The sequence below is a fragment of the Centroberyx gerrardi genome, chromosome 16 (genome assembly GCF_048128805.1).
Source record: "Centroberyx gerrardi isolate f3 chromosome 16, fCenGer3.hap1.cur.20231027, whole genome shotgun sequence".
Classification (NCBI taxonomy): domain Eukaryota; kingdom Metazoa; phylum Chordata; class Actinopteri; order Beryciformes; family Berycidae; genus Centroberyx; species Centroberyx gerrardi.
Genome location: NC_136012.1, coordinates 16,289,886 through 16,317,301, shown reverse-complemented (window position 1 = coordinate 16,317,301; position 27,416 = coordinate 16,289,886). Strand labels below are relative to the sequence as shown.

The following is a 27,416-nucleotide window of genomic DNA, read 5'->3' as shown; positions in this document are numbered from 1 at the left end:
GTAATGACTTCACAACTTGTGCCCTGACTTCTGTGTTACTGTGGTACTTGGAAACTCCCATGTGAATGTGTGTAACTGTGTTGAGTATGAAGCAGGGCGTTGTTCAGATTCCCTGGTTAAATAAAGGTCAAAAAACAAAAGGCCTTATATATTGTAAGGCATTTTATATGAGGAACTTACAGGTGATGTAGTAGTTGATGTTCCTCTTGAACTCCAGGCCCATGTAGTTGGGGCTGAACTCCTGGAATTTGATGGTGAACTTGATGTCCTTCTCCGGCTTGTTACAGTTGACCAGAACATTGGGATCCAGGACTGTGCTGCAGCTCTCCGCCTGCTCCCTCTTCACCAGGTACAGCTTGTAGAACTCATACTCCCTGCCCGGGTCCGCCTTGGGACAGATGATGTCCAGCTTGTCCCCGATGTCCGGGTAGATCACCAGGCCCTTCCCAATCTGGAACCTGGGGGGGACGAGAAAAGAGGGAGAATGATAAATAACATATGGAGGAGGGTGTGAAAAACAGCCAGAGATTTCAGAAATAATTTACACAGTCCTAATACTTTGAGCTAGGGGAGTTATAGGTTTAGGCTTGTCTGGCACGGGCCTCCGAGCGAGGTGTAGTTAGCTTGGTCCCACAAAAACGCTACATGTAGTGGCTTGACATTGTTTAGCGTTCGTCGACAGAGCGCTTCACACAAATCCTCTGAAGTATATTTTCATGTCTGGATCCGAATCAAAGCATACCAAAAGTTTGCTAGGAGGGAAACAAAATGGCCAACACAAAATGGCTGCCGCAAAATGACCACAGATGGGCCTAAATCCAAAGAATGCAAACGATTCAGTTCATATTTTCTACATAAGACCTGTGCTTTAACGTAATCTGCACTGTTTCTACTTCAGAAGTCCGTGTTTCGGGATGAAAACAGAGCACAGGGGTCAGCAGAGAGGTTAAGGCTTCCTGGTTCATCTTCCCTCTGCCCTGATCATCTACCGGGGGATTAAGATAATCCATCTGGCCTTACTGTACCTCTCCACCTCGCTCCCTGGTGCCAACTCAATCAGATCAGCTCTTGTTCTCTTTTATTCGCTAAAGGTGGGGAACAGGAGGAGGCTCAGTGTGTGTGTAAGTGTGTGGAGAGAGGGGGTTGGGGATCATCGGGTACGTGGCTGTGTGGTGTGTGTGTGTGTGTGTGTGTGTTGTGTGTGTTTCGGCATTAGTTCATATGTTTATGCATGTCTGTGTGTGTGTGCTAGTTGGTCAGCAAAATGAGCTGAGGTTGCGGTCTGATAGGGGGGGGCGGGCTGAATCATTGTTCTGGACTTGTTTGGGGCTTAAAATGTCAACATGGTTCAGCTCTGCTGTCCCAGTTAGCCAAGCATTAACCCAGACAGCCGGACTGACCACGGGTGTGTTTATGTATGTGTGTGTGTGTGTGTGTGTGTGTGTATGTGTGTGTTGTGGTCGCAGACAGCGAGCACAGCAGCGGGGCTATCTGCTAGATCTGCCCATGCCAGCGGATTTAAGCAGGATTTAGCAGAGCGCAATGCATTTGTTGTTCTTTCTGATCCCTCACGTTTTAACAAGACATCAGGGGTTGGGCCCCTCTCTCAGTCCCTCCCTCTCTCTCTCTCTCTCTCTCTCTCTCTCTGAGAGCGTAATCTCACCTTATCTACAGCCCCTCATTTCATCATCACACACATCATTTCACCACTAAATAACTGACTCTTCAGACAGGCCCAGGGAAGGGAGGACCGCTATGCCTTCTGAGAGACTGATAGAAGAGAGTGTGGAGGGGTGGGGGGGATGAGAAAATGAGCGTATGATCGGCAATCCGCCTCCTCTGATGTTAAACACTGGCGAACAGCCAGCCATTGTATGAAACGATCATTTAAAAAGTCCCATTTCTCCAGAAATACCCCCCATGAAAATGAACATGATTGGATTAAGGCCTTTTCGGCATTCATGGCCATTCTATTTGGACAGAGGCATTACCAAATAAATGACTTCATTCACAAAAGAGATAAATCTGAAATGAAATTTGCAAAACGGTCAAATCCCCCCCCCCCTCCTTTTGCTGAATATGATGTCATGAAAGAATATGCAGATAGGAACAGGCCTCTCGTAAGAGCAGAGCACTGGGGCTTGGAAGTGGGTGAGACGTTATTTCCACGCTATTGTCTGATGCTCAGAGGGGAGCAGGGGGGGGGAGGAGGGAGGGAGGGGTGCGTTAATTCAAGGGCCGATAAGAGAGAGCGCGGGGCATCCTTTGTCCAAACCTCTCCCAACAATTTGCTGGTTTTCAGCAGCAACCCTCTGCATGTGCTTGTGTGTGTGTGTATGTGTATGTTTGCGTGCATGTTTTTGTGTGTGTGTGTGTGTGTGTGCGTGTCCGTATGCACATACATGGGTACACGTGCATGTGTGTATGAAGACAAGGACACAATCAGTCTCTAATTGGATCTACAAGATGCATCAGTGAGGCATAAACAGGTTTCCATGGCAACATTAGGCTTTGTTGCTGACCACCCCTCTCCTCCGCCCCCCCCACCCTCTATTTCTCCCTCTACCCCCATCTCAGCCCCCTCTATTTCTACTCCCCAATCTCATTCCCTCTCGCTTTATCCTTCACTCTTATTCACCTCCTCAACATTTCCCTCATTCCTCTTTCTCTCACCCCCCACCACCACCGCCCTCCCCCTCTCTCCACACACACAAAAAACACCTACAGAAAAACAAGTGTGAAACCAAAAAAAAAAAAAAAGAGGCCAGGCAAACAACACAATTAGCCCTTGATTTGTTTCACTCAACAAGTAGGTGCTTTCTATTTCGGTTGATTTCCATTCTTTGTACGGAGAAGGCTGGCAACTTTTCAATATGTTCTCCGTTTAAAAAGTGTTAAAAAACACTTAAAAGCCTGGCATTCAGAAAAAACAATGAGCCTCGCTGCCCACTTCTCATTTTTCATTTTTGCAATCCATTTATTCCATTATCAAAGCGAGAAGCAACAATTTAGATGAATAATTAAGATTTCCAAAATCTTAATATCTTAATATCCCTAAAGGATTTAATCACAAGCCTGCCCCTGTCATTGATTCAATTTTCCGAGCAGGCCTCCTAGTTGGCGGTTAGATAGCTATCCTAAGTGAATTCTCCGCTTCTGTTTCCCAGCCTTTGTTAACTGTCTGCTATAATGAGGCTCTGGCTGCTGTGGAGGTCTGGAAGCGCCATCGCAGATGGGAAAGAAGCAACATAAAAGAAATAGGGCAGCAATTAGTGTTTAGCCCAGTTTAAAAGCCCTCCACTTGGCAAGCCGCGGCCCAGCTCCAGTCCAGGATGTGAAACTAAACTGGTGGGCTGGGACTTTGTCTCCCGTTTGTCTCTCTGTCGGCTTAATCAGCGCCACTCCGGTGCTACACACAGCCACGCAATGGAGAGGAGGAGAGCAGGGAGAGAAGATTATTGTACTTTTGAGGAGGTCGAAAGGGAAAAAAGGGGGAAGGGGAGATTGAATTGAATCTTTCATTGTTGTTGTCTAGAGACTCATAAGACCTGTTGATGAAAGGAGCGAGAGTGAGCAGAGGAAGAGCCGTGCAGACACAAACTGTTTCTTGGAAATGACCCCGAACGTGAGAGAGGCATTATTCCCCTCGTGTCAAGCGAGGTGGATCTGCCCGAACCAAACAAAATAAAGAGAATCATTTTCAAAACAACCAAACGAGGTTCATTTTGTTTCATCTGGATGGCTCCACGCCGTGCTCAATCCTGTAAAGAGCTTATACAAACAGACCTACACTACAGCACAGCAGAGAGAGAACAGAAAACAACGGAGCAGAGGAAAGGAGAGGAGAGGAGAGAGGAGGAGAGGAGAGGAGAGGAGGAGAGCCCCCTCCCCTCTTTTTACATTCCACTGGTGAATATGAGCACATGATCTCACATATGCCACCACCAGCCCCCCCACCCCTCCCTCTCCATACACACACACACACACACACACACACACACACACGGATGTGGGAGCACACAAAAGCACTGTGGGGTGCATCCTGGACCTTCCCAGCCCAACTTCCCAGCCACCCCTATTCATACGCCCTGCCCTCACCGACTTTCATATACAACGCCGCCTACACTAAGGCCCACTCAAAGCCCCTTACAGAGCCTCCAACTAGCCCTTCCCCCATGCTCTCCACCCCCGTCCAGTCAGCTCAGGCCCCTGCCCCGGGCCTAGCACTGGCAGGCAGCCTCAGCCGCTGAATGAATGGACCCATGAGAGAGGAACTGGGAGAGAGAGAGAGAGAGAGAGAGAGAGAAAAGCTCATATCGAGAGAATGGTGTCAAATTGATTTGTTCCTCCTGAGCGGCAGCATGAACATGCCATACATATCAATTAAAATCAATTATCCCCAACTACGTAGACGGAGCAATCCATCTCTACCAGGGGAACATGCCAACGGCTGGCTACAGGTACTCTTATCCTTTTGTGTCTCGTCTCCACCACTCAACATCCAATCTATCCCGTCTCTCTGCCTCTGTCCGTTATAACACACACAGGCACGAATCACGCAAAAACAAACACACACATTCAGCACTCACTCCACACTCACCACCACAACAGGTACTCTATTCCCCTTGCTATCAGCATGGTAATTACCACACCAGGAAAAGTGTTCCCTCACCAATTATCATTTCTCTCTCACATTATCCACAAAATCAGTGTGGCAGCCTCCCCCATTATAACGGATGACAGTTTCCATACGCCAGCCGGATTTACAGTCTCGCTGAAATATGCCGTTTCTATCAATATTCCATGGGCTTATATTCCAGATAGATTTTTATGATTACTCATGAATACTGAAACATTACCGTCATTTATCCACATGACAGGGTTATACTTGAGTCCTTAAAGAACAAAAAGCCGCGTTATGCAGAGAACGCTGCCGCTGAGCGCGTTGTGTAATATATATTGCGCCAGAGATTTAAAGCCGATTCACTCGCCTAAGGCAGTCTACTATTTGTGTAATCATAGGGTACAAACACATCCTGTTCTCATTCAAGTCAATCAATATTAAATAATTCTCTGCTAGCGGAGACAGCCCTTAGCCTAAAACCGCTCTCCGCTCCACCAAGATAGAGCCACATATTTGCCTGCCCTCACAATGGAAACATTCAAACGGCAGCTTCTGAAGCGGCCGCACTCTTGATGTGTGGTTAAGATTTGCCGAGCGCTGTTGACACAATGTGATCATTTCATACTTGGGAGAAAGGCGTATATTATCAAACTGTCAGTATCTTCATCTGGCTCCAGGGACGCTCGCCACATCTATAGCGCTGCCGAGCCATCAGAGCGGCCGGCGGCTTGACCGATCCGGAATCGGCCCGAGCCGTCTCCCTCTGGTGTTCGATGTCACACTGCGGGAAGGTAAGCTGGTCATAGGTCTGTGCCTGTAGCCGGCGGCTCGCCCGGAGTGCTTGTATACATAGCTGGCTTCTCTCAGGCTGTCACAGGGGCAGATGTTCTTAGGGAGGCCCGACTATAAACACACACACATAAACACACGCCCCGCAGTGTACACACACCGATTTCCTCACATGTCAAACACAGTAAACAACTCGACTCAATGCTGGTGTGCAGTGTGGCCACACACACACACACATACATACAGACACACAAATACACATAGACACAGATTCTGAAAATAAAGAAAACAAGGTCCATCTGGCCCTGGCTATGTTTAACAAAGCAGGAAGGACCCTTATTATAGAAAAGCAGGTCAAACTAGTAGACGTCAGCACTGGGGGCCAAAGGCTAGTGGTATTGGATAAACTATCTGGCCCTAAACTCATTTCTAGATGCATTTATACTCCAGCCGGCCAGACTTGGCAAGAGAGATTTGCTGAAAAGCAGAAAGCTTGGTATTTTCCCTCTGGGCTGTCCCCATTAGAGGGACATAAATGAAGATGTCACAGGCAGAAAGACAGACAGAATATCCTGCATTCCACCCCGCGGAGCGCTGCTTTTGTACGTGTGAACACAGACACCCTCTCTCTCTCACAGACACAGACACAGACACAGACACAGACACAGACACAGACACACACACAGACAAGCCTCCGTTAGCTCAGTCAACAGGCTGGCATGCAGAGCAAATCAGATTCAGCGTGACTCATAGCAACAGTTGCACACAGGCGGCTAAAACACACACACACACACACACACACACACACACACGCGCACGCACAAGCATAGCTAACACACAGCTAACATACACCTCTATACTCGCCCCAAAACAGACACGCAGCTCAGTATGCTTGCCCTCGATCACTGTCACATGAGGGGCTAGCATCACACCAGCAGCAGTCATAATGAGCTAACAAGATGACGCCCAGATGGCCGTGCCAAGGAGGACAGAAGTGGACGCTGTTACTAGACAGACACGCTGAAGAGGACCGAGTCGAGTGAGAGGAGTGTCAGAAGTCATTAGGGAGGAGAGAGAGCATAATCTGTTTCTTCTTTTGGCCTCTGTGGTTTCCCGTCAATGCCGAGCCCATCCCTCTCTAAGAGCAGGGGAGTTAAGCGGACGGGGTGTATGCGGTCGTGATTGAACGTCATCCACCGTATCACTGACAGCGAGAGAAGGCCCAGACTGCTGCTCTCTAAGTCTCCACTTATTCATCCTAGAGCCCAGGGACTGAGCTCTTCCAGCTGGAGAGGGGAAGAGAGAGAGAGAGGGAGAGGAGGGGAGAGGAGAGGAGAACAAGAGAGGAGAGGAGAAGAGAGGAGATGGTTTGGCTTGGACAGAGGAGAGAGCTTGGGTCAGTTTCAGCCCGAGTTTAGCCCTTATCCTGGGGTGGCTCTGTGACCCAAACACACACAAGTCTTTTTTTCTTCCTCCCCCAGTTCCTTCCCTGGCCACGACACACACACACACACACACACACACACACACACACACACACAGCCAGCTGCCTCCCATCACTGAGGAGCAGCCACAGATGGGCTCTGCATGCTCCGTAAAGATCTCTCCACAGGCCCAGTCTACAGTCGCTGCCAAACCCGCCTGGCCAGAGCCCACTGTATGTGTGTGAGTGGGTTGGTGTGGGTGTGGGTGTGGGAGTGTGTGTGTGTATACGTGTGTCCGACAGTGCGCGCGTGAGTGTGTGTATGTGTGTGTGTGTGTGTGTGCCAGGCACCCCAAACGTGCCAGAGAGTTGGGGGGTGGACGGTCGTGGAGTGGAATCCCCCGGGAAGACGAGCTGCGGGGCCGGGAGTCAAGAGTTGGACCGGGATGCAAGGTTCTAATCAGTGCGGAGCAGAGCGGAGGGAGAAGGCAAGGGAACCTCCCGGACGAACAATAGCATCTCTCACACTCGCCGGATTGTATTTCACTCCCGCTCGGGGAAGGAGGAAGAAACTCGAGAGAGAGAAGAAGAATCATAACCATTATCAAACCCACGCAGCTGCCCGGGTTGTTAACCAGCGGCCATTTTCTGCTCTGTATCTCCAACCCCATCGATAACGCAGACATCCCAGGCTGGTTCAAGCCAAAGCCCCCAGAACGCGTTACTGGGTGAATCTAGCTCTTTAATGTTGCTAGTCAATCAGCACCTCACACATACTGATAAATACACACATAAAAAAAAAATACATACACACACACACACACACACACAGCTCCATACTGTTCAGTGGTTATTAAAATTCCATTTGGCTTAGATGGAGCCAGTCATGGTTAAATTCAATCTTTAACAAATGCCCTCCTATCTCAGCATGGTTAAAAATGACTCCAGGGATCACAGTTTTAGACTGAATAATGAAGCAAAATGAAAAGCTCATTCAAGATGAGTCAGGCTAAGGTTTGTAGCTAAAGTTAGCTCATTTTCCATACCCGTGCTCCGTGCCCGGAGTGCACTGGTTCTCAGACACACTGGGGGCGAGGGGGGCGGCATGGGGGGGGGGGGGTTAACTTACCCAGCTCAGCAGTATTCGGGCGCTCTCTCACGTCTGGGGATCAAATCAGCATGTGATCGGCCGCTAGACAGCCTCCCTGACCAGCCTGGCACCAATAATCAACGGAAATCTCCCGAATAATAACAGGATATGCTATCGATCCCCACGAGGATAATTATTTTTTGGCTTGCCAGAGGACAGGATCGGCTACAGAACTGCACCCCACGGACTTGGGTCTGTCTCCCTCCCAATATGGAACGCACTGCTTCCAGTTTGGATTTTTACAGCAACTCTTTACGATCAAAGGGGAGGCCGAATCGATACTTTATGACTCCGTGTGTTGTTAACAGGTGTTAATATGACACAGCTACAGAGAGCAGGCGTGCTGGAGAGGAACCAAAACCCTTCTTGGGAGAACAAAGGGAAGACATGGCGCGCGGAAAGCAATCAATCAATCACTGTCAGAACACGTCTGGCTTTGACAGCGCGGTTCTGAACCCCGAAGTAAAAGATAGCACGCAGCAAAGTTCAAAATACTTTCATTGTTCATCTGTCAGTGTGAAAGACAATTGCAGGGGAGAGGGAGGGAAAGTCCTAACACAATATTTATCTTGTGTCCCCTTTCCTCCTGACTCGCACTTTTTTTTTTTTCTTTTTTTTAATGTATTCCTGCTATTGTGGTGAGCGCTGGAAGATGGATGGGTAGAGGAGTCCAGTAGGTGCTATCTGTCTGCTACAAGCACAGTGCAGTCACTCACACATTTCCCCCGTCTCCAATCTCAAGCAACGGCAATAATTCAGTCACCGACAAACGGCGCTGGTTTTTCTGTGGCATTTCAATTGTCGGCGGTTGGTGGTTTTTCTTCTGCATTGTTCTTGAAACTGCTTCCCTGGGAAACTGGGAAAGTCAAACAGCTGACGAGATGTCACCTCGTGAACTCTCTCCTCAGTTTCACACACTCGCACAAACAGCCACGTCGGCGATCTGACACACACGCGCTCTCTCGCTCATTCTCCTTTTTCTCCGGCGCACACACACTAAGGAACTCTCATCAACTGCTTGTCAAGCTCAACAGCACACAGCACTGTCTAAACAGGCCGTGAGCCGCAGCGTCTCACATGCTCCCCGACTGTTGAGACGCTAATAACTCTCGATCATATCGCGTCAGTCGCGTCTCGTGACGCCTCGGGTCTTGTGAAGGGTCGCTGCCCTTCCCGCCGCGTTCAGAAGTCGTGTTAAAAAAAAAACCTTAAAGTAAATCGGAGGGGTTTTCGGCGAGTGGGAGCATATCCCGCTTCACGCGTCCTTTTCATTTAGCCTGCAGCAGTGAGAGCCGGGGAAGGTGTGTGTGTGTGTGGTGCAATAAAAAAACTACCTTTAACAGTTACTTCCCTGTAGCTATACCTGTTTCACTGTGCATGCCTGTACCTGGGCCTCACACAAGCCTGTTGTGACTGGTCATGCGGTTCTATATGGGGAACATGTCTGACCTGCGGGTATTATCCCGTGTTCACACAGGGACATACGCATGCATGAGCACACACACACACACACACACCTGTTTTTGCATGTACATTTACATGCACACATACACACACATTCTTTAGAAGCCAACAGTAGGGAAACAAGAGGAGATGGGCCTCGCTGAGCAGCTGACAAAGTGAATTACACGGAGAGGTAAAACACTAGCTTCCTGTCTCGCACAATAGCACTGGATGACTTTCAGATGGATTTAGCAGAATCCTGTACAAACAGCGAGTCAATAACTGGGACAGGGTAATGGCCAATCGTTGAGGAAGAACATTTCACAAGTGATTTGTGGAGAAAATGTGTGTTTAGGCCACTTTGCACCACAGTCTGTCACCCAGCCATAACAAGGGCACTCTGCCAATGGGTCCCATTTGCCGGTCTTGACAGCAGAAATGCATGCAGATATCCGAATATTCCTGAGCCTGTGATATGGGCTGTGACTCCATATTCCTCATCATAGACAGGCCTCTGAGGAAAAGGAAAAAAAAAAAAAAAAAAAATGAAATCCCACTGATGAAAAAGCTGATAATTCTGTCTCTAACGATTCCAGAAGCCATGAAATCAATGACAAATTTCTGTTATGAGCAAACGTACAAGACATTTTAATCCTTCAGCACTTTGCCTCTGATATTTATGTCTGTCGCTGGCGCTTTCATTATCATAAAGCGTGTTTAATATTTCTCAGCTGTGTGAGAGGCCAGCCACACTACAGATGATTGAGAGTGCTCTAGATTTACTGGCGCTTTCTGTCTCTCCTTCTCTTTCTCCAGCTGTGTGCACGTACTTCAGGACCTATACACACGACAGACTACACAGACAGAGAGAGAGAGGACAACAGAGGGAGGGAGGGAAGGAGGGAGGGAGGGAGGGAGGGAGGGAGGGAGGAAGCAATGTGCAAGTATTGAGGACACGGTGCCAACCAGAGAGGCCCACCGTGCCTCAGTCCCATCTCTCCAGCTGAGGGCTTTGATTCGCCTGATTGTCTCCAATATTGAGACACACAATAAACACAACACTGGGCGGCCATTTGCAATTCTAATCAGTCCCTCTCAACCGGCCTGGACAACCCAGCTACAGCCCTCTGGGATATCACTCATCTGACTGCAAAATAATGACACACAATCATCGCCATGGCTACGCCGCTACCGCGTCCCATGAGCAGGAGCGCGGAGAGGATATTAATACACAGGAGTGCTCCGAGGACTAAATGAATTAGCCAGGAGATTAGCTAGATACCAGGTTAATGAATGTGCCACGCAGGCAACTTCTCCCGCCTAGCACTGGGGAGCAACCCCCCCCCCCCCCCTCTCTCTCTCTCTCTCTCCCCCAAAACCACCAGCAGCAAGTAGGCTAGCTAGCAGGTCCACACCTGCTTCTGCAAGGCAAGTTTCTACAGGACTTCAATAAACCATCTCCCTTCAGCATGCAACCCTGACTATGTAAACTTACTTTGATTATTTCCTGATAAGGCTGCAAGTTGCTAACTCCAGCTTTATCTGATGAAAGATACTGTGGAGTGTAAACCAACATGCAGGATGTGATATGATCCTTATCCAATGTATATATATATATATATATATACATATACATACACACACACACACACACACACACACAAGTGTCTGTTTATGTTGATCAATATGAAATGGTTGTGTTCTGGATGTTAAGGGTCCCACAGGCATAGATCTGTATATTGTAGAAAAGCCCATCTGTTGGCCTTTCCACTGGTGTTTTCATTGACTTGGTCGCATGATGATAATAGATGCTTGCAGATAAATGAGAGCAAACTGACATGCAATCATCCACGTTTTAGTATCCTTGATGTATTTGCTTTAACAGTCACCCTGAAGATGAGAAATTCAAATTTATTTCAGAAAATAACAGGCACATCTTATGAAACTGCCCATTTGACTTGCAAATCATTCAGATGATTCATAACAGCGACAGTGCTCGTCTGCCCTGCTTTTCGAGTGAGCGTGTGCACACACACACCCGCTCAACGCCTGCATGAGCGCATGCCTGCCTGCTTTTGTGTTGTGTGTGTGTGTGTGTGTGTGTGCACGTGTACACATGCATGGGCATGTGAATGACAGCCTGTCAGTGAAGGAGATGTCTTTATCTAGCTGATGTGTGTGTGTGTGTGTGTGTGTGTGTGTGTGTGAGTCGTGGCTGGGGCAGGGTCACATCGCTGGCAGGGAGTCGACACGACGGACAGGAAACATCACTTTCTGATTTCCCTCTAGAGGGGAAACACTCTTGTCACAATCTGCAAAGCCACTGGCCGACCTCATTTAGAGGTTATTCCAATATGTGCAACAGTAAAATGTGTGCGTGTGTGTGTGTGTGTGTGTGTGTATATACGGGCCACACACTCATGACAATAGCATGCGATACTGATCTTAAAACCTTCTTTTTTTTGCTCCAGCTATTTCTTTAAAACAACATGTTTTTTTTGTAGCTTTGTTTTCAAGGTCTTGCAGCGAACAGTTTTGGTTGAGCGAACCGCTCCCCTCCCTGTCCTTAGCCTTTGACTCTTTCTGTGTAACAACAATACAGGGGTTTTAGTTCAGTGTCCTGCAGTCGATCTGCTAGGGCACAGATAAGAGAAGCTGATGGATAGGTTTAATCAGCCAAGCCCGGGGATCAAGACCACGGGACAGATCAATCAAATACTGTGGTTTATAAAAGAAAGAAACGGCTTTTATCAGAGTCAAAGGGTCTCTCCCTGATCTTTCTGTTTTTTACTATGGGAACAGAAACCAAGGTTATTACAGTAAATTAACAGAGAAAAAAGTATTTTAGTTAACTGAATTTAAATGTGTAACAAAAACTACAATTAAACTGAAACAACAAAGTTTCCTGTCCAAAACTATTTGAAATTAAAAAAAAAAAAAACTATTTTAAAAAAAGAAATACCAAGAGTTAAATTTGGTTTTCTGGTCAAAGCCAAAATGAGAGTGGAGTATAAGAGAACCCTCTAGAAATGAAAAAAGGCCCACATCTGCAATCAATACATTGAGACATACTCTGAAAGACCTAAGGCAACTCTCCAGCAAAACACAAGTTCTACTTCGCCCTGGTTTCTAAAATACTGAGCACACACTGAAATCAAATGAAATGAAAACTTCAAACAAAACACTTTTGAAAAATACAAATTTAACTGAAACTAGTCTGAAAACTAAGACTAAACTCAAATCAAAATGGAAAATAAAACAAAGACAAAAAAAAAAAAACCCAGAGACAGACAATAGACTTGCTCTGTTATAACCGGCAGCTAGCATTTAATACACAGCTGCCTTCTATGTCTTAAAAGGGAATTCTTATCAGAGAATTTGAGTGACAAGTCCATTCTCTGCTTACAATCTCGGCTCATGATTGTAAAAGACAGTTACACATGTCCCATCCAATCTAAGACAAATTAGTTGCTCTTTCTTTCCTCCCTTAGAAGGGAGATCTTATCCAGGCGGACATGCTTAAGTTGTCAGTGGGTTTCTAAAACCCCATATTGAACACCATATTGACTGATGCAATCGCAGAGACACACATCATTAGGCTCATTAACAGTGAATGTAAAAGGGGAGGACGGTCTAACTGGTGTAGCGGGAATCTGTGTCTCCTCTGATAACACTCGCCTTTAACAAGCAGAGCACAGGCAAGATGCAGGCTGTCGGTATTAAAATGAAATGTGTGTGTCTGTGTGTGATGTGCGTGCTAATAAATAGGTTGTTTGACATGATGCTATTCTCATTCACACGGTTTGCTGTGTGATAACGCGGTGGATTGTGGCCTCGTAAAGACGCTCCATGTGTTGTTTTAGGAAGCCATTAGAAACTGGGCCGTCTCCATTACAAGGGCTATCTGATTATTATTACCGCCATCTGTAACACACGCTCAAGCCTTAATCTGCACAAGCCAACCACAGCTGACTCCTGAGCTAGCGAACACATTGACTCTACCTTCCCCTGTGATGTACACGTGTGTGTGTGTGTGTGCGCACATCTAAACGTGACACAGCAGCTGTTCCCTCATCACACTTTGCGCTTGCGGGTCGACGCGTATTAGTCCGGCCCACTTGACCAGCGCGCACCGAGGGGAGCGCCGCACTCCTGCTAAACCCACATACAACTCCCGACGCGCTCCCTCTGCAACGCCAAACCCCAGCGCCCGTGCAATGCAATCACAACCTCTCTTGCCAGAGCTGCCTGCAACCTTCAAAGGCTCATCACAGAACGTACATCTAATGGAGAGAGAAGGCCGGCTATAGCCTTGGCCAAGCAGACTGCTTTGAAGAAACTCCTCCAGCCCTCCAATAGGAGGCAAATAATTTCCCTTCCATTGTGTGAGAGGTGCACCAGGCGGCTCTATTTGGTGGCCGCATGTGGAGCGGCTTCAAGGATCACGCCACTCCATTCCAGAGCAGGGCCACTACAGGAAATGAGACTCCAGGCTCTCCAGATGCACCAGCCACTCCTTGACAATAAATATATTCATGCATTCATGTATATTTCAAATAAGAATTTGACTCCCCCCCGCATAATGCACATGCAAGGGTCTGGCTTTGTGATTCTTGATATGCGCGAGGTGCTACAATCAGACATGTATAAATAAATCAGGAAATGCAGCAAACAGAGCTACTAAAAGCAGCTACAGAGGCCCGGGCCAGGCGGGGAGAGAGGAGGACTCAGAGGTTTGTCTGCAAAGAAAAGCTTTCATCTCCGAGACGGAGAGAGAAGAGAGGAGTGATGTGCTGTAGGTTTGGGCTGTCATGTTTCACAGTGGGGGACTTAAGAGACAGATGAGCGGAAGAACTAAAAGCAGTCAAACTTTTCAGTGCTGGGAAAATGGAAGACAAGACAGCGGAACACGGAAGAGTGCCACACATTAAGTTCGGCGAGCTAATCTCACACTGGGAAATATAGTATTACATAGCCTTAAGAGGGAAGCTCACGTGGTTAGTCATTAAGTTGAGTCACTGCAACGCCTTGGGTCTTATTCTTTGCATAGTTCATAAAGCGAGCGCGGAGGTTTGGGATATTGTGTTTGCTTTAGCAGACCTTCACTCCTATTTCCAATATCGGAGAGATGAGAGGCTTCCATGGCCAAGCACATCATGGGGGAGAATAAACACAGGATCTAATGGGAAACATGTGTGTGGGAGATGAAACGGCCTCCCTCACATGAGTAGGATGAAATATAGGCCCGCGTCCTGCCGAGCTCCAATCACCACCGTAAGAACTTAGTGTGGAGGGGAAACGGCAGACCCCCGACTGGCTCTCTCTCTCACACACACACACACACACACGCTGCCAATATGGCCATTCTGGAGCGAATCCCCCTTCATGTGGAGGCCAGACTCTGACAGTGACATCTCCATTCACTCTAGAATTCTTTTTCTCTTCCCAACATGCATGCGCACACACACACACACACACACACACACACACACACAGCCAGAGGCCATGGGAGGAGGAGGAGCAGCGCCGGGGCATAAAAAAGCCTTTCTCCCTGCCGTGGGTCTCTGTGGGGTTTAGCATGGCATTATGGGAAGATTAGACTTTAGAGTGCTCTACTATCTGATGTCATTGTTGGTTTTACGTTGTCGGGATGGCTTGTGGAACTCAGACCTGATGGCAGGCACATTTCTCTCCAAACAAAATGCTCTGGGTTGCAGTTGTGATTGATTGCAGGTTCCTATTGTATCTGTCTGGTATGGCTCTATTGGAAGAAGAATTAGTCAGACAAAAACACATGGAAAACGCTCCGCATCTGACTCCATCAATCAAGTCAGCAATCAAAATAATTCAATTAAGAGACTTAAATCCCGCTGGCTTACGATTCCCCGGTCCAATAGCCCAGAGACAAACTCAATTTACTGACAATCCATACATGATAGCATTAACTCCACTTTAAGGCTCAAATCTTTTTTCCATGACTTACATTTTCTAAATATCAGGGGAAATGCAAAGGAAATTGCTGAGTTATACTTTGTTTACTTGGAGCGGACAACTCTGGAAAAAAAAATAAACAAGCACAACTTTAAAAACATAAAAACATTACAGAGAGGCTCTCCAGACGACAAAACTAATTTGCAAGTTGATTAGGACGAGGAATGCACTTATTTGCAAAACTTTAGAAAAGCTTTTTATAGATCTGGTAAATGGCCATACATCGGAGCTGGGGGAGCGGGGAGAGACTGGGAGAGAGAGGTTGCTGAATATGTGTGTAATTGTCTTTTTCCCCGTTTCCGAGGTGTGAAAGGGAATGCAGGGTTGCGCTGGGGTGTCCCAGGGAGAGGCGATTGAAGCGTCAGTCACAGCTGCCACACAGAGCCCCGGCGCGCAGCAAATCCCAGGCCCGGCCCTTGCGGGCGGAGGGCCGGGGCTGGGCGGGGAACAGCAGGAGTCCCACAGGCCTTTTCTTCCAACTCCTCTCACCAGCACAAGGGGGACTGGCTCATGCTGGGAGTTTGCTTAGAAAAGGCTGAGCCAAGACTTGGCAGAATGGGTTAACGGAGGCATGCACGCACACACGCGCACGCACACACACACACACACCATCAAATGCTTTTTGGGCTGTCTGTCCTGCCTGTGGGCATGGTGGGAAAAAAAGATGAACAAAAAAAATCAAAGATAAATCAAACTTCCAGTTACCATCTCAACATTACACACACACACACACACACACACCACAGCCAGAACAAGAGAGGAACTGCTCAAACTAGATTATTGAAGAAATGAGTGGTTTTTGCTCGATGCCCGGGGAGCCTAATAGTAGTAAAGTCCTGGGGATTATACACTGTGCCATTTCCATGCTCCCCCTAATAGTCTCCATGTCCTGCCTCTGTATGCCGTAGATGGATTATGATGCTTTATAATTAACATTGGGGGGGGGGGGGGGGGGGGGGGTTGTTACAGCCCACCCATCTGCCACGATGACACACTTACGGGGGGCATCCCTTGGGAGAAGGGGGCTGCTACCACACTACTCCATTACTTTATCATTCTATCATTCTATTATCCTACCACTCCATTCAATTACACTGTCACTCCATTAGTGTACTCATAACATTGAACAAAGAGCTCCATGATGATCATTAATGATATGTTCAAAGCTGGTTGGGAATGGTCATGCTTCATCCAGTATCTCTTTGTAAAGTCTTATCTGTTGACAAAAAAAAAGATCCAAGCAAGGCTCATTTTTGTCCCATTTAGGGAGGAACAGGTAATTGCAAAAAAAAAAAAATGCAATATTCAATAGTGCATTTTCCAAACCAGATTGTAATTTTTTTTCTTAGCGGGAAAGGTGTTTCCAACAGTTTCCTCGACAAGGTATAATTATGATCGTCCCTGTCTGACAAATCAAGTGACAGTGTTGGAGAAATTCTTTCATTTTGTTCATACTGGGCATGTCCTAAGCATTAGAATAACATTTCCGCTGCATAAAAGCACATTTTTTAACCTTTTTTTCAGTGCTGTAAAAGAAATTAGGAAGAAAAGGCTCACATGCATCATAGTTTATATCGCAGCAAAATAATAGTGATATGATTATGTGTTACTAACATTTATCCCTAGTCCTGTCCCACCCATTTTGGCCTTTTTTTCGTTGGAATCCATCATCCCATTTCCCCCAAAGCCCTGACACTCTAAATTCAAAGTTCCCCACAAAAGTCTTTTGAGTGCCACAAACTGGGGAAAACATTTCCCTTGCTGGTTATATGTTTGGTGACAACTCATGACGTCGTGGAGAACTTGGGTGTTTGAGTCGGGTTGTTTGGGGCCGGTGTGCGATGAGGTCTGCCTCCGCAGCACAGAGGGGTTCTGTGAGAAAGAGTTAAGTCTATGAGGTCAGGCCGGAGGAGGAGGTTACCGGTTCTCGACTCGGAGCCGCAGGGGTAATGGTTTTAGAGATGGCTGTCACACAGATCCGTTCCACTGTCCAACACCACCACTGATCTCCACCAGTCCAAGTCCGCTCGCTTTTCAATCGCTCAACTTCTCTCTCCCTGTTGCCCTTTCTTCTTTTCTCCTTCTCTTTCCCCCCTCACACTGACACATGGAAGTAATCTGGGAGCTCAACGCTGGACTGAAAGGATGTGCGGTTGAGCCCAGGGCTGGGTTTCAACGCTCTACACTGGCTTCCTTTCCTCTCCTGTTTAATCCCCTCATTTTCAACTGCTCTTCTGTAAAAGAACTAAGACGGCAAACAACAGGCAGACTTTACCCATTCAACTATTTTTTCCCCCACTTCCTGTAACTCCGCATTCCTACATTTTCGCTTGATTCAGCTAAAGCGAGGGGCAAGGCGACGAGGAGAAGTCTTCAGGGATGGTTTCCAGCCCCGCGCCTGTGCCTCTGGTTGGCAGCGCCGGTGTTGACGGGAACTTCCTGGTCGCTGCCAGCCAGGCCTCCGTCTAACGAAGCTGGGTCGCTAACCGGCTGTAAGGCAGCCACTGTTCAACCACTCCACACACTTCCACCGCTAGGCCCTCAACACTTTCACCGGGGCACACTGGCACACTCCTAACACTTCCTTAATGCTCCACTGTGGGTGGACAAAGAACAATGGCACACCGGCACACACTCTCAAGCACTCACTCACTCACTCGCACAAGTTCACACTCGGCCCCTTTCATACACGCCTTGGGTTTGTTTAATTATGGTATGAAAAAATAAATTGTGTAATAGTTAATAGCACTCAAAGACATACTGATTGGCAAATCATCACACAAAATATGTAGAATTACAATAGCTGGATTAGATCAAGGCCAATTTTGCAATACTTTTCAGTTTGTTTAGCCTACTTGGGTGCCAGATGGGTGTGGTTGGCCACTTAGTACAATACAATGAGTGTTGAAAGAAAGTTTAGACAATCACAAGAAACTATCTGAAAGTCAATTTGGCGTAGTTTTCTGTGACTTCTTACCTTAATTTACCTGAATGATGCAGTAAAACCCTTCCATCTGGTGGGGGTTTGGTTCCCAACTGCAGTCGTTGAGACCCGGGGTGCTGCTGGTTTTCTATCTGGTAGTTAGTTGCATTCACCTGGTGTCCCAGGTCTAAATCTGTCCCTATATTAGGTGGCTAGAATGAAAACCGGCAATACCCTGAGTCCCGAGGACCGGAGATGGAAACCGCTGCGGTACTCCATGCAAATTAAAACAAGTGCTAAAGATAAGTTGCAAATATTATCTGACCAATGTCTGGGCACGGAACTGTATTTCGTGTGCTTGAATATAAAGAAAAGAATGCATCAATAACACACAAAAGGAGAATGATCGGTTTTCAGTGATGTGGCAATCGAACCACCAGTGGATAAAGTGAGTCCATCTGGAGCGAAACCATGACGGGAAAAACAGCATTTCCCTAAAATATCCTCAAGTGCTACAACCCCTTCTGAGCCCAGGTGCTTCACATAGATGACCACACGAAGAATCTGTCCTTACACACCACTGAAACAACATACACGCACACACACACTCACACACATAACACACACATAAAAGCGAGCGCAGCTGTCCTTCTACTGAGACACAGGCTGCCTTTACAGCACGACGGGCCAGTTGCTCTCCAGAAGTAGTTCTTATTGGTCGGGCCTCTCTCTCTCTCTTTCTCTCCCTCTCTCCCGAGCTGGGCTCAGGCTCTAAGTCCTCTCTGTGTGTAATGAGATCTCTATCAGAGGGAAACACGATCAGAGTCTAAAGGGGGAGAAAGGGGGGGACTGGGGGAGGCAAGGGGAGAGAAGGGGTATATAGCAGGGGTAGTGGGGGCAAGCAGCAGGGCGCGGGGCAGGGAAGAAACAAAAACAGCCCTCTGACCCTCTCAGCAGTGGCCTGCTCTATACCAAGCAGGAGAGGGGAGCATTCATGGACTCTTTGCAAGGAACCAAATCCTGTTTCTGGTCTAGTCCCCTCGTCTCCTCCGGCTCTGGTTTAACAGGTTGTGGCAGTTGCAGTTTATTTTGTCCCATACCAGTAGCTCCTGAAGTCACTGTAATATTTACATGTCAGCACAGCAGAGCCGGCCTGAACGTCACTTTTCAGTTAAAGGTTTATTATTATTCAAGAACAAACGTTGAAACATTCACTTTTACCTTTTAACACCTGTTTATGAAAAGAAGTATCAGATAAGGTAACACAGTGTTTTTCCAATTAATTTTATAGGAAAGAAAGAAATTGTGAGAACACCACTTGAACTTTGATTAGGCGTATTGTGCGCCTACTCTGCTAATAGCAGCCAGATAACTGGGAAATTATTTAACAATTAACTAGTCATCTCATCACGTCAAATTGCAACCAAATAAATTAATTTATTTCAGGAAAAAAAAATATTGTTATAGTTCATTTCTTTTTGTTTTGGAAAAATGTAAAATCATGCCTGTGGAATACCACAGCAAGAGTCAAATCCGGCCCAGTGACCAAACTTTCTGAACCTCTGAGTAGCTCAGGTCGGCCCGACAGTAAAAAACTGAACCTTGTTTTAAACATAACCAGTCGCCCGTGAGCCAGGCAGCCAAGGTGAATGGACACCAAAAGAAGATGAACAAGCAAAGACCAACTGCACAGAGGCTATACTGTAGCTGACTTTTATCTACACTAATGTCTCTGTTAAGCTGTTTTGTATTCTGTTGTGGCTTCAGGACCGAGTCAGGGCCAAAAAATGTCTGCAAACTGTTTCCAAGCCTCACGGAACTGAGAGGAGTTCAAAATCAGTGCACCAGACTCTTAGCCAGCCTGTGGCTGTTTTCTCGCTGTGTGTTTTCAGAGGTGTGCGAGTGTGTTTTCCGTCTTCCCCATCTTGTTTTTCTCCTGGGCTGCTGCAAACAGCCTGTGGTAGCTACAGGTCATGAGGTAAATATTAGCTAAGGAGGGTTAGAGGACGTGCAGGAACCACTCACAGCTACCCTGTCAGATTATCATTAAATTGGCATCACTGCAGCATTCCTGAGCACACTCGGTGTATGTGTGTGTGCATGCGTGGGTGTGCGTGTGTGTGTGTATATGTCTGTGCATGCCTGTACGTTGCCGCGCTGTGTAGGTTCAGCCAAACCGATGGGACGTGATCAGTCATAACAAAGTGACATTTTCTGGCGTAATCCCACTCAGCTAAATGAGAACTAATCCGATTTGCTCTGATCAAATGTTAGACGGTTCTCTACCGGCTGGGGACGTTGACACATCCAGCCCTCTTCTGCACGGCTGCTCCGCCGCCAAGACGTCTCTCCCCCCCCCGAGCTCATCCACGCTCAAATTAAATATCAAAAAAGGTCTGAAACATGCTGTACCTTCTGCAACAAAACTAAACTCGGGGATGATTCTTCTTCTTTCCAGACTTGGATACAGCGATGATGCATGTGGCCTGTTCCAGTATGCAGGGGGGAAATCAATTAAGCAAACCCCAGTTATTGATAATGCAGGAGGGGGGAGTGATAGCATCCTCACATGGAAATCCATAACAGGAGGAATGCTCAGAGGAGGTAATGCACACACACAGAGATACACAAGCATGTACACACACACGCACAAAGAAAAACAACACACCACAGTGCCCCAAACCTGCTGGTTTCCTCTACTTTGTCTCATAACTCATGGCCTGTAGGGAGGTACTGGTATTGTTATATTTTGTGTGTGTATGGTACAGTGTGCAAGCAGAGGGCCAGATTAATTTATTAGCTGAGGCAGCAGTGCTCCCCAAAGTGGGAACAGGAACTAAGACGTCGTAAATCTAGATAAGTCACCAGATAGTGTACTGTACAATTCAATAGGCCTCTCTCGCACTCTCCCTCTTTCTCTCTGCTATCACTATGGGGCAATATAGGCCAAGTCAGAGAGATGGAGTTTAAAAAAATAAGCTGGGAAAAAACATGCCAATTGCTGTCCAAGTATTCCTTTTTTTATTGCCTATCAAACACTGCTGCTGACTGATACATTTCAGAAGAAAAACAGATTTGTCTTTTGTTATAGGCCTGAGTACGGCAGGATAATTGTCTATTGTTTTTCTAAGCACAGAGCAGCAGGATAATTAGGTTGAGAGAACACTTTGCAGAATGCATCATTGTTCCATTGTGAAGTTTATGAAATATTCGGCCGGCATGTTTTTTTTTTTTCCTTCTTTCTTTCTTTTTTTTTTTTACACAGGGAGCGGGGACAGAAACAGATGGAGAAGAGATCTTCCACTCGCTCACCACCATGGTAACCTTCTCCTAAGACATTCCCTTCAGGTGACATCATCAATCAATAAATGTCTCTCCCTCTTCACTTGTCTGCCCATGACTGACACTGTGTGGGTTTCTGCGTATGTGTGCAATTTGTGTGTGTAATATCTCTCTGATGACGCTCGTCGTTCCACTACCTCTGCAGCCATAGTCAAATAAAAGCTGATGGGCCGTAGTCTTGCCATTAAGCAGGCCACACACACACACACACACACACACACACACACACACATATACACACCAATGAACATCTCAGCAATCTTCATACTGACTGACTGCACAACGAGCTCCTATGACATTTGACATTTGGAGGATAAATCATGGATTCACCTGAATGAATAAGTTCTAGTTATACGGCCGGTGCAGCCACTCTCCATTTCCCCTCGGTACTGAGCTCAAATGAAGGTCAGCTCCTCAGTTCCAACCATACAGAAGTACAGGACTTTTTTTTTTCCCTGAGTTTATTTTCCCTATATGTATGCTTCCCAAAATCATGCAAATGTTAGGAGTCAAGTCTGAGTGGGTGATAATTGTTACCAGAACATATTTTATTATCAGTAGCCTGGGCTCAGTTTCCTTGGTTTGGTGGGAAGCGATGAATACAAAAAAAAAAAAAAAATGTCTGGCTGCTTGCTTTGAGAAACTTGCCCTTGATTTGATGTTGAGAAATTAGGATGGATCTAAGCCAGTGCAATTAAGTAGAATGTGATTCATTTTAAGCATTTATCTTTTGATATCTGAAAACAACCGTATCCAACTTTTTTTAGATATATATATAATTTTGTGCCTAAACTGAACCCTTTGAATAAATAAGAAAGTTGGATCCCAGTGTGTGTCCTGGCATGTTCCTGCCTCTCCCAGGCCAGGTATGTTTCGGACTGAAGGGATATATTTCTGGGCTACACCTTGACACACTTGGCACGGCTTAGTAGACTTTTTTCCTCATTTTTTACTGTGCTCTGTTCATTCCACCATGACTAGAAATATCAGGGAAAAGAGTGGGCAAACTCTGTGATGGCCATGTTTAAAATGTCCAAGCAGGCTTTGTCTTAATAGATTTACAGAAGCCTCCTACTATGTGTAATATTGGCCTTGGAAAAGAAATAACCTTTTTTTATTTTGATTTTGGTTGGGCCTATTATAGGCCTATACCCACTGGGTTTCTTTGGTGAAGGGAAATACCCACTGGGGGAAAATAAGATCAACAAAAACGCTGCGGTGCAGGACTGACTATTAAAACGACATAATTTCTTTTGTTTTCTAGATCACTGCTACATTTAAAGAGAACATCTAACCCAGCTTGCACACAATGGCAACTTTTCCTGTAATGTTAGCCCTCCATTACGCACACACCCAGCGAGTTTGGCATGCTTGTACAAATGAAATACGACACTTACTTGGGATTCTGTGAGTTCCAGATAATAGTCTCCAGCGATTTTGCTAAAGGTAACGCCGACCTGCACATTATAATAAAGATCCAAAGGTAATACTTCCAACAACCGAGTCCCGCCATTCTCAAAAACATAGAGACAGTGAGCCGATAACTCAGAGCGTCGGACAGTGCGCCTGGCAGCCTTTATCTGTGGTTTGCCCGGTGGAAGGTGAGGTCTGATCAGTCGGGAGCATGTGAGGTCGATATCAGATACATGACCTTCTGTCCAACTTCTTAAAATCTGCTCCAGACCCCGTGTCCTTGACTGAACTGTCCGCAGGACGTGCGAAGCCCACGGTTCTTGACACGATCTCCTCGGTGAAGGAAAGCCCCCCGAGTGTCCTGGTTGACCTGTGGCTGAGGAGGAAAAAAAAAACGGCCCTTCACGACCTTTTTACTCTGCGGAGACACCTCAAAAATAGGCTGCGATTCGATATCGGCTGAATCAGATCTAAGCAGTTACAGTTCGGAGAGGCACGCACAATTCGCGATGCGGCTGCCGATCAAGCGCTGCGCCGTGTCTTTGTCAAATCTCCCCTGCTGGTGCCTATACCTGTCGCTGTATATAGCCTACAGATGACCACATTCATCCATCAGTCACAACTCCGCAGCACGCTGGGAATCCCGAGGTCCACTTCATTCCAGTGTTATCTTTCACGCCGCCTCCCCCTCCTATTCTTCTTTGCAAAGGAATTGAGTTTCTATTGTAAATATCCCTCTCCGCTCTCCGTCCTATACGGCGTGCGTGTTGCGCTCCAACAGGGCAGACTAGTCCAACTCGGGCATGCTGCGTGGAGTGAATGTAGCCTACGTCCCCTCTCTGTCTGTTGCCGCTCGGACACTGGGCGCAAAAGTGCCGCGGGAAGGTTAGGCCTGCTCACGAGCCCGCACGGTCGCTCTAAACCCGCTCGCTAACATTTTCATGCCGGTATTTTTTACCGTGTAAAAACTCACAGTCCTCCGGTGTGCGCCGCAGCCCGAGCTGAACTGCTACTACCCGACGCCCAGGCAGGCGCGGAGGGGGGGGGGGGGGGGGACAGCCCACAGTGCGAGCCGCGGCCAATCAGAGCGCTCTGTCCGAACTTGGAAGCAGGAAGCGAAGGCATTTATCGGGAGGGGAGGAGGAGGCGGTGGATGAGGAGTGGGGGGGGGTCTGTTATTGGGTTGACCCCCACACCGCCACCTCTACCAACCCCCCCCCACCCCCCACCCCCACCCCCCCACCCCCACCCCCACCCCTCGACCGCACCATCGACCCAAATTGAAATGGACTTTGGAGTTATGCGTCATGCTGCACGGTTTAGTAAGGAAAATGGGAGTGAAGCTCGAGCGTGCGCAAAAGTGCTTATTGGAGCAAAACTTTGGACCTGTTTACGAGAGCCCTCGATCGGCCACGTCTTGCTTGCCTCTTGCTTCCCGAACGAAAAATCTGTAATTTCCCTATAATATACTATTATATCTCTATAGGGACTTTTAGTGTGTCTGTTGTATTCAATAATGAGTATATAGTGATCTTATCGTATTTAACTGTATTTTTATCTCCTATGGTGTAGCTATAATATTCCTACAATTATAGTTAGATACTGTAGTGAGCTGTTAAAATTTACTGTAGGATTACTATAGCCTAGTTCTTTTTTCGTAAGGGTCTGTTCCCGTTTGAAAGGAATGATGATTAATTGTCTCTTTGGATCCCTTTCTAGTTGTCCCCATCTGGGATAATGAACTGCATGAGAACTTAGTCTCCAGTGTCAATAGACAATAGACGGTCGGTAGCCTATAGTCATTGGCCCATTCATTCATTGAGGAAGAAATGCTTGACACATAATTGATCATGTCCATGTCTGTGCCCCCTTTGTGTGTCTATGTGTGTGTGTGTGTGTGTGTGTGTGTGTGTGTGTGTGTGTGTTTGAGTGAGATGGAGAGAGAGTTTCTCTACATTTTTTTTCATTTATTCAATCAATGCCGCCCCCTAATGGCTGTGAGGAAATCGATTCATAGAGCACGGGATGGGAATTCAGTAACATAATTGGAAAAGAAAGATAACAGACAATTAAAGAACGTCCTACGGTTTCCCGAAATTATTTTTCCCACATCCTGTGGTTGACAGCCCATAGATCTTTTTGAAACAATAAGCCAACAGCTCAACATCAAGTTCACACCCAAATGAATATGCTCTGTAATTATGTGTTTGTTTGTGTGTGTGTGTAGGTGTGTGTGTGTGTGTGTGTGTGTGTGTGTGTGTGTGTGTGTGTGCTTATTTGCAATTGTGTATACTTGCATGTGTGTGCAAGTGTGTGTATGCCGGTGATAACAGGGGCCACAGAAGTTGGAGTGCCAAGGCTGCATAGACAGGAGCCTGGCTACAGAGGATCAGAGTGTTGTCATAGCAACCGCAAACACAGGCCAGTTGCCAGAGAGCTGGCATGTCCCGTCTGACGGCCGTCTGGGATACCTGATACCCCGGCAGCCAATCAGATGGTCACGGAGAGATACCTGATCCGCTGTGAGCCAATGAGACGCTCCCGTGCGCAACCTTGATGACTGCCACAGCTGTGGCCAAAACCTACTGACCAATGAGAATATGGCTCCATACCATACCAGGAAGATGATAGCGGGAATAGCAATGGACATACCACATTCATTTTGTAAGATTGTGATCAGACCGCAGCCTGGGATCAGCAGAATCAGAAACATTTTATTTGCAGAGCACAATAAATGTACAGAGATTTGTCTTCGTGACATTTGTGGAAGACATATCCAGAACTAACTTTTTAAAACAGTACATACTGGCACAGGGACAACAGGACTTCACATTCAGTGCAAGAGGTCAGTGCAGGATATGTAATAGACAGTGAATTGCCCATGTCACTTTACATAAACACACAAAAAGCATACTATCACTATGACCAATCGTGTAATGTGGCATGCAGTTTGTCAGATGTATGGACAAAGGAGCGTATTGAAAGTAGCTCTCAGGTTCAGTCACACCGTGGACGGCAATTTGATGTTTTATTTCATCAGTCAGCCATGAAATAGTAGCTTTTTCAAGGAATGAGGTCATCGTGTTAATGTGTATAGGTGCCGGTGATTAGTGCTTCTATAAATAGCCTGAATGTAGTTTGATACCACCGAGGCACAGTCATAAGAACTCACACACAGACACTCTGCAGACTCTCTGCTTCAGAATGGGAGAATAGCAATAAAGAAGTGAGACCTTGGTTGTAGATTTTGTTCTCTGCCTTCGGAAACTCCCGAGATGAACCCTGCCGCTGAGGCCATAGTTCTTTCCCAATCTCCTATTTACACTTAGCAAACACTGAAACCATGACATCATCATTCCGGGACGCAGCCACTCCGAGCCTGAGTGAGTCCAGCAACCTCGCAGTGGAAATAAATCAGAGTTTAAAGTAGCCTCCCCTTGTTTTTAATCTGCAGTTAATGAAGTCTGGCGGATTTCCCTCTGGTGTGGCTGCGTGACACAAGCGCTGATCTACGGGCCAAGCTGGAGACCAGAGACCGCGGCCCCAGTATCTGATGAGGGAGATGTGGCTTTAGCTGGATCTATGGGTCCAGGTATGAGCAGAGCCCCTCGGCATGCACGGGGTCAAGTGGTTAACCCTCGTTATCTGGAGAGGACACGCAACATGTGACTTGTGACTCTGACGTTCCAGCTGCAATCAATACTGAACAGCCATTAACCACTAAGAAAACACACGCTCGCACACACACACACACACACACACACATTGACACATTACACAAGCACTTACGGAAACCCACATAAATATTTTCAGTCCGTCTCACGCACAGTCAAGTGTCCACTCCCATTATGCTTGAGGAAACACGAGGACATAAATGCAAACAACATGCGTACACTCCAAACACTGAGCCATTTAAACAGTGGGAAAACACGGTTAATGTAAACTGACTCTATTTTCAGAGGATGACACTTGAAAGTTGTTGTATGAGCTATTCATGCTGCTTTGATTTAACTGTAGCGACAGTGAGGCCAAATACAACAGCTGTGGCGTCCGCAGACTACATTTCCTGTTTGTGGTAAGCTTGATTGCTGGCCAGACGTCTTCCTCTTCTTCCCTTCTTTTCCTCTGACTGTTTCTCCTCTTTGCCTCCTGTCCTTTGCTCATCTCACTCATGACTGACAGGAAAGCACTGATTACAGATGAATCACAATCAACACTAAACATGTCTTCCCTCATTTACCAGTAAATGTAAGCAAAACTCTTCTTTTCTCTCGTCTCTTCTCGTCTCTCCTCCTCTCTTCTCTCCTCTCCTCTTCTC

General features: G+C 46.8%; 1 protein-coding gene across 1 annotated transcript in view; it reads right to left on the bottom strand.

Moving 5' to 3' along the window:
- The window catches only part of efnb1 (ephrin-B1), a 49,923-nt gene extending 25,858 nt beyond the window's left edge, over positions 1-24,065 (bottom strand). Inside the window, exons 1-2 of the mRNA XM_071903237.2 lie at positions 23,083-24,065; positions 181-458 (exon numbers count right to left, since the gene is read on the bottom strand). Coding sequence (XP_071759338.1) covers positions 181-458; positions 23,083-23,210 — 406 coding nt within the window. The 5' untranslated portion in view covers positions 23,211-24,065. The remainder of the gene's footprint in view (positions 1-180; positions 459-23,082) is intronic.
- Positions 24,066-27,416: the final 3,351 nt, after the last annotated feature.